Below are 8,223 nucleotides of genomic sequence, written 5' to 3'. Positions count from 1 at the left end.
GTATAGTGCATAGTGTTTTAGCCACTTCCTGCTTGTGGAAAAAATCATAATGCTGTCCTCTAGAAGTATGAACTGGACAGGGAAAGGTGCCAAGAGGACGGCAAGGTGCTGTAAGCTTAGTTTCAGATGTGGTTTAGTTTTGTGTTCATTTACATCAGAAAATATAGCTTTATTTAAAGTCGCTAGACAAGATATTTGTAGACTTAGACAAGGACATAATGATTTATTTTGCATTTGGTGGAGATGGAACTCAGAAGTGGATTTGAAAGGATCAGCTATGTACTTGTTCTTTGTTAATAAAGTCGCTGGATTCTTGAAGGTTTCCTGTTATCAAGTGCACTTGTCTCCCACTTTTTAATAAGATGTTTTGGTGTTACACAAATGGCCAATTGTATGCATACACAAGGGTTGGGTTAGACATTGTGCCTAAATGGGCATTCCCTCCCAGTCGTTTCTATTGGAATACTCTTTCATTTTTTCTTTGCTCCCCTGTCCTGCTATATCTCTTAGCACTGCAGACCTCACCTTTCCACAGCATATCAGAACACAATACCAATTCAGTGTTTATGTGCAAATGTAAACCCAAATCAGTCTTTAAATGTTATATTTTTGTTTTTAATTATGTTAATGTCTAAAAGTTTATGCATATGACCTCCTAGACCTAAATCCCAATGTACATTACTATATTGTTACTAGCCATATAAACTCAGCAAAAAAAGAAACGTCCTCTCACTGTCAACTGTGTTTATTTTCAGCAAACTTAACATGTGTAAATATTTGTATGAACATAACAAGATTTAACAACTGAGACATAAACTTAACAAGTTCCACAGACGTGACTAACAGAAATGGAATAATGTGTCTCTGAACAAAGGGGGGGTCAAAATCAAAAATAACAGTCAGTATCTGGTGTGGCCACCAGCTGCATTAAGTACTGCAGTGCATCTCTTCCTCATGGACTGCACCAGATCTGCCTGTTCTTGCTGTGAGATGTTACCCCACTCTTCCACCAAGGCACCTGCAAGTTCCCTGAAATTTCTGGGGGGAAAGGCCCTAGCCCTCACCCTCCGATCCAACAGGTCCCAGACGTGATCCGGGCTCTTCGCTGGCCATGGCAGAACACTGACATTCCTGTCTTGCAGGAAATCACGCACAGAACAAGCAGTATGGCTGGTGGTATTGTCATGCTGGAGGGTCATGTCAGGATGAGAAAGGGTACCACATGAAGGAGGAGGATATCTTCCCTGTAACGCACAGCGTTGAGATTGTCTGCAATGGCAACAAGCTTAGTCCGATGATGCTGTGACACACCGCCCCAGACCATGACAGACCCTGCACCTCCAAATCAATCCCGCTCCAGAGTACAGACCTTGGTGTAACACTCAATCCTTCGACGACAAACTCGAATTCGACCATCATCCCTGGTGAGACAAAACCGTGACTCGTCAGTGAAGAGCACTTTTTGCCAGTCCTGTCTGGTCCAGCGACGGTAGGTTTGTGCCCATAGGCAATGTTATTGCCGGTGATGTCTGGTGGGGACCTGCCTTACAACAGGCCTACAAGCCCTCAGTCCAGCCTCTCTCAGCCTATTGCAGACATTCTGAGCACTGATGGAGGGATTGTGCGTTCCTGGTGTAACTCAGGCAGTTGTTGTTGCCATCCTGTACCTGTCCTGCAGGTGTGATGTTCGGATGTACCGATCCTGTGTAGGTGTTGTTACACGTGGTCTGCCACTGCGAGGACGATCAGCTGTCCGTCCTGTCTCCCTGTAGCGCTATCTTAGGCGTCTCACAGTAGGGACATTGAAATGTATTGCCCTGGCCACATCTGCAGTCCTCATGCCTCCTTGCAGCGTGCCTAAGGCAAGTTCACGCCGATGAGCAGGGACCCTGGGCATCTTTATTTTGGTGTTTTTCAGAGTCTGTAGAAAAGCCTCTTTTCATAACTGTGACCTTAATTGCCTACTGTCTGTAAGCTGTTAGTGTCTTAACGACCGTTCCACAGGTGCATGTTCATTATTTGTTTATGGTTCATTGAACAAGCAGGGGAAACCGTGTTTAAACCCTTTACAATGAAAATCTGTGAAGTTATTTGGATTTTTACGAATTATCTTTGAAAGACAGCATCCTGGAAAAGGGACGTTTCTTTTTTTGCTGAGTTTACATGAATATTACTCTGCCAAATACCGTATACATTATACAGATTTGTAGCCTCCGTAAAGGCACTTCTCCTGAACAAGAGTTGTTGCCATGTCGTCCTCATCCCCCTGCGTCACTTGTAAAACCCTCAGGGCTGAAAGAGAAGGCTACCGTCATCATTACCAGAGATGCAGCACCAGAGAAGGCTCCTGCAGCACCTGTGGAAGAAGGTAGAACTCCTGCTGGTCTACACGTGTGTACACACACACACACACACACACACACACACACACACACACACACACACACACACACACACACACACACACACCTGTATTAACTGCAGTAGATGGTAAAGCTCATGAGAGGAAATGTGTGTAATGAAACACGCACACTATACCCACAGACACAGGAGAAGGCTCCACCGGTGGTGCTACTGGATACAACTCTACACTGTTCTCTTCTGTACATAAACAATGTGACCAGTTGTTTTTTTAAATACTCAAACATAGCCTACTACTTAATTTCCTCATTACAATTCCATTCAACATCCCTTTGTCAGATGTTTATGCAATTGCTTAAACATGCAAGTTATTCATCACTATTCTCATTGAATTTGAACTGTGGGCTTGACTAGACAAAAAATAGCATCCGTCTACAACGTCACGAGCTGTTAAGGCCTTCCCGCACTGTACGTCGGATTCCGTCTTTTACGATTATTAGATGCCGCACTGTGTGACGTTACCGAATTTAAAAAATCTTGACGTCAACCTGGCCAGAATGTACGATTTGCTTCAGTTCATTTGTCACATTCTGCGATTGGCTTGCGAGGCTGTCAGTCGACGTAGGCTACGTCAACTGCAGCGGTGTGTTTGATCTGAGCGTGTGCCAGCAGCACAAGCCTCTATGCTTATGCGCGAGTGAAATGAGTTTGGGAAAAACTGAAAGTATGCATCTTAGAAATAGTTTTCACATCCAAACTTTGTCGGAACTCGGAATCAAATAGACTTCCCAAAAATAGTAGTAGAACGTTTATTTTGATTGCCGAGTTTATTCGTTTATCAAAATCCCATCAGGTAGCCTGATTTCAGATGTCATGTAAACAAGTTTATTAAGGGAAAACGTTCTTCTTGCAAAGCATGTCAATGTTTAAATCTAACTATTATATTAATATGGATATTAATAATATCCACAATCATATTATTGTGTGCATACTCTGTGTACCTATTGTCAGTCACCAGGATCATCTCGTAACACCAGCCACACTACACGATAAAGGCACTGACACTGACAGAACTTTGTCGGCGCCTACGACCGCACGTGGTGGTACTTAATCGGCAGACCTAGACCCTGTCACCCCGAACGAGCCAGGACGTCCGACAATTGTTTACGACCTAAGAATTCTCCCACAACGTGAACATTTTCCGGGACAGCAGATTTGTGGCGTAAGACGGCTGAAATCATAGTATGTGTGGGCCATAAAGGGTGTTTATGAAACCTTTACCCTCAGTAGAACTGTGTCCTCCACCAGACACCCACATGGTGCTGCTACGACTATCTAAATCAAGAGCTAACCATTAAACTCGTACATGTAAACTGTATTGATTTCATGTCTGCCACCTGTAGGCTCTATACGTTTTTTTCCAGGGGAGCATGAGCCATTCTCTACCCTTTTAACCATTGGCTCTGATAAGCTGGTCTTGCCGCAAGTTGTTGTGTAAAACCTGTATGTTGTGTAAAACCTGACATGTACACGACATGCTTACACCTACTGTCAACAAGACACCAATACCTGTTGTCACATTATACAAACTAATGTTACATACATATACCTACCATGGTTTAAGTCAGCAGTTTCTATTCTGAACCCGTAGGGGTTAGTACTTTAGAAATCTATATTGAAGGAGCATACTTTTTCCCCCCATTATTGACACACCATGGAAAGTCACCTCATAAAGTTAGTGCACTTTCTTGAATGTGCCTTAAGACATTTGGAACGTTCTGTGCAAGAAGAAAATGATGAAGTATGCCAGATGAGGCCGTAGTTTAAGTAAAAGGATCAATTGCGATCAGGATGGTCTTAACTGTTCCCCTCTACACCCCTTATCTCTTTCCCCTCGTCCCCTTGCTTTAGCCGCATCAGAACCCATTGTTGAAGAAGTGATCGAGGCCACAGAAGCAGAGGAAGTTTCTGCTCCCCTACCAGGTGTGTAAGCTTGAAGAAGACATCGAAATTGTCAATTTTTTTAAGGAAAAAGCCAGCCAATATCATAGATATGTATCACCCAGTGTCATTTTCAAACTAAATATCACTTTCGGGAAATGCTGTAGTTAGTTTTGGCAGGAAATCGACGTTATCAGCTAAGTTGCATAATGCTGTCTCTTCCTTACAGAGCCTGAGCCTGAGGTTGTGGAAGAACTTGAGGTGGTTGAGGAGGAAGAAGAGCCGGAGGTGGATGAGCCTGAAATCATTGAGGAAGAGCCTGAGGTTCTGGAGGAGGAAGAAGAGCCGGAGGTGGATGAGGAGGAAGAAGAGCCGGAGGTGGATGAGCCTGAAATCATTGAGGAAGAGCCTGAGGTTCTGGAGAAGGAAGAAGAGCCGGAGGTGGATGAGGAGGAAGAAGAGCCGGAGGTGGATGAGCCTGAAATCATTGAGGAAGATCCTGAGGTTCTGGAGGAGGAAGAAAAGGCTGCCCCTGTGGAAGAGGTCACCCCAGTCGAGGAGGAGAAGGTCGCCCCAGCCGAGGAGGAGGAGGCCGCCCCAGCCGAGGAGGAGGAGGCCGCCCCAGCCGAGGAGGAGGAGGCCGCCCCAGTCGAGGAGGAGGAGGAGGCCGCCCCAGCCGAGGAGGAGGAGGAGGCCGCCCCAGCCGAGGAGGAGGAGGCCGCCCCAGTCGAGGAGGAGGAGGAGGCCGCCCCAGCTGAAGAGGAGGAGGAGGCCGCCCCAGTCGAGGAGGAGGAGGAGGCCACCCCAGTCGAGGAGGAGGAGGAGGCCGCCCCAGTCGAGGAGGAGGAGGAGGCCGCCCCAGTCGAGGAGGAGGAGGAGGCCGCCCCAGTCAAGGAGAAGGAGGAGGCCGCCCCAGTCGTCAAGGAGGAGGCCGCCCCCGTTGAAAAGGTAGAGGAGGCCGCACCAGTTGAGGAGGAGGTTGCTGAAGAGGCTGCCCCGGTTGAAGAAGCGGATTCTCCCACAGAAGAAGCTGTTGAGGAGGAGGCCGCACCTGAGGAAGAGGTCGCTGAGGAGGAAGTTGCTGCATCAGTTGAGGAGGAAGTCGCTGTTGAGGAAGAGGCTTCACCCGCAGAAGAAGAGGCTGCCCCCGCAGAAGAAGAGGCTTCCCCCGCAGAAGAAGAGGCTGCACCAGTTGAGGAGGAGGCCGTGGAGGAGGAGGCGGAAGAGGCAGAGGAGGAGCCAGCAACAGAGGAGGGTAAGGAAAAATATTCCAGAACAGAACAAATGGTTTTTAGTCCAGGGGTAGGCTTAATCTGGGTCCAGAAAGTATTGAAAGAAAATCCTCTCAAGGCCTCGGTTTTTGCTGATGAAGTGTTTGTCTTCACACAGTTTAAAACGAGCACAGTTGAACACCAGGTGCTGCATTGCAGAAGTGTATGCACACATTATCTTATCTGATAAGAGTAGCTACATGTATGTAGAGAGGTCGGGCAGTGGCCCCTTTTCCATCTAATCTTGGGGTAGTGGATAGGGCACTCACTTTTCTGTCTCTCCTATCTGCTTTTTGTGTTGCTCATGTCACCTCATTTTGTATTATTTCTTATTATTATTTCTTGTTGCATTGTGGAGAAGGAACCTGCAAGTAAGCATATCATTGGATGATGTATACCATACATATCCCGTACATACGACTAATAAAACTTGAAACTTAAGTCTGTCTGCTCATTTTGTGGATGAGTTCGTCAATTCTCAATGTGAGGCTGTCATTCATTCTCTTTTGAAAAATAGTGTTCTAATACAACTTGTTCCTTTGCTCCACAGAAGAGCTGGTAGAAGACGCAGCAGCAGAAGATTCAGAACAAACAGAAGAAGCAGAATCAGAAGCTGAGTCAGAAGAAACTCAACAGAAGGAAGGTCTTCAGGAAGAGTTTGCAGGTACGTGTTGAGTGTGATTTTATGTACCTATACCTCCACTCAGTTGAGGGCAAGAATATTCAGATGTCATTCTTCAGTGCCTCCTCTCTCTCTCCGTTTGAACTAACTGCAAATGTTGGTTTTCTGTTGCAGAGGAAGAAGCTGAAGTAGATGAGCTAGAGGAGTTGATAGGTTGGTGATAAGATTATTTTAACTCCGGTCCAATGTTATTACTATGAACAGCTCTTCTGCATACGCTTTCATGGTGGTCATTGACCCTGTTCTCTGAAAGCATGTGTGTTGAAGCATTTGTTTTCATTTTTATTCTAACTTTGGCTTGTTTCGTTTCAACAGAAGAGCTTTCCCAGGCAGAAGAACAGATGGAAGATGAGCCAACAGGTAAACTTTAATTTAAAAACTTGTCAAAACGCAATTGCATCTTCTCGTTCATTTTTACTCTATTGTATGATTGTACAGCAAGACGTTTAGAATCAGACATTCAACAAGTTTAGAATCATCATTTCATAGAATCTACATTTCACAGCTGAATGCATGCCTACTGTGATTAGTCCATAATCATTGTTTAATAGATAGTTTGCACTTTGGCTATTAACCAGCAGTATGGTTTCATGCCATCTAAGAATCCCAGCTTTCTCAGTGAAGCTGACCTTTGGGCATGTATCCACAGCAGACAAAAACAGGCAGTCTTTCTTTGTATGTCGTACAATAACATATTCCTGACGTTGAAGCCCATGCCAGTGAGGACACACGTGATTAGTAGGTAGCGTGTGCTCTAATATGTTAGGCCACATGTAGTCTGTGGATTAATCCTATCAAGGTAGGTAGACTTAACTCTCCCTTGTGGTGAGTAATGAAGGCCAGTGAAGCTATTTGTAGTGTAGGCTATACCTCCCCCTTGAGGCTGGTTTATGAAACACAGCTTATAAAATGGCTCTCGCAGGAGTCTACTAACTAGTCAACTAGTCATTCCATGCATTACATTTACATTACATTTAAGTAATTTAGCAGACGCTCTTATCCAGAGCGACTTACCATATCTTGATATTGTTTGAGGATTTTTGTTAGATGACTTGTGATGTGACTACAACTGAAATAGAGGGCCTCCATCCTGTTTTTGTCTGTTAGATTGTGCCGTGAATTCTTTATTATGATGTATCAATCGTGTGACAACATATTGACAACATAACAAGTGTTATGTTGTCAAAATGTTTTCTCTACCAGATGTAATTGTATTATGAATTAAATTGAATGGTAACTGATTTTTTATTCCATCACTGTCACTTAGTGAGGTCAGTATCTTCTTTCCATAGAAACGTAGAGCCTGCAGTCTCAGCGCGGTAAGACTGATTGAGGACCAGCCAACATCGCATCCCACTGAGCGCGTGCAGCCGCGCTTTCCCTCCAGAGAATGAAAAGCGCCATAACGGCATTCATCACTGTCTCCTATTTCTCACTCGCACACTCAGAATCTTGTTTTTCTTTCTTTAGTGTAAAATCTCACTTCCAGAACTTGTTAGATTTTTTAAATTTACCCTATATACAGTGGGGAGAACAAGTATTTGGTACACTGCCGATTTTGCAGGTTTTCCTACTTATAAAGCATGTAGAGGTCTGTAATTGTTATCATAGGTACACTTCAACTGTGAGAGACGGAATGCAATAAAATGCAAATGAATTACTTAAAAATCATACAATGTGATTTTCTGGATTTTTGTTTTAGATTCCGTCTCTCACAGTTGAAGTGTACCTATGATAACAATTACAGACCTCTACATGCTTTGTAAGTAGGAAAACCTGCAAAATCGGCAGTGTATCAAATACTTGTTCTCCCCACTGTATATATATTTTTTTTTCTTTTCTTATAATGACAAGTATCAATGAATTTCTCTTACAGATGTAGGTAGATAATGTGAGGGTAGCTTTTCGCTAATGGAATGTAGGTTGTTTCCCATTTCCTGTGAATAGCAAGCAGAGGTACATGTTGCT

General features: G+C 44.4%; 1 protein-coding gene across 1 annotated transcript; it reads left to right on the top strand.

Annotated features, from left to right (window-relative positions):
• Positions 1–67: 67 nt before the first annotated feature.
• On the top strand, positions 68–7,887 carry LOC129813509 (probable serine/threonine-protein kinase kinX). The gene is made up of 8 exons (XM_055865803.1): positions 68–110; positions 2,291–2,368; positions 4,273–4,344; positions 4,532–5,557; positions 6,124–6,237; positions 6,370–6,408; positions 6,571–6,615; positions 7,523–7,887. The coding sequence occupies exons 1-8, from the start codon at positions 68–70 to the stop codon at positions 7,576–7,578; spliced, it is 1,473 nt and encodes a 490-aa protein (XP_055721778.1). The 3' UTR covers positions 7,579–7,887.
• The last annotated feature ends 336 nt before the right edge of the window (positions 7,888–8,223 follow it).

Source organism: Salvelinus fontinalis, chromosome 17 (genome assembly GCF_029448725.1).
Source record: "Salvelinus fontinalis isolate EN_2023a chromosome 17, ASM2944872v1, whole genome shotgun sequence".
NCBI lineage: Eukaryota > Metazoa > Chordata > Actinopteri > Salmoniformes > Salmonidae > Salvelinus > Salvelinus fontinalis.
Note: the sequence above shows the minus strand (reverse complement) of the source record. Positions and strands in the feature narration are given on the sequence as shown.

Bases quoted from the DNA above. Each gene is read 5' to 3' on its own strand.
- LOC129813509 (XM_055865803.1), top strand. From the start codon at position 68: ATGAACTGGACAGGGAAAGGTGCCAAGAGGACGGCAAGGTGCT. The intron at 5,558-6,123 runs GTAAGGAAAAAT...TTTGCTCCACAG, and splicing joins GGAGCCAGCAACAGAGGAGG to AAGAGCTGGTAGAAGACGCA. The intron at 6,409-6,570 runs GTTGGTGATAAG...TCGTTTCAACAG, and splicing joins TGAGCTAGAGGAGTTGATAG to AAGAGCTTTCCCAGGCAGAA.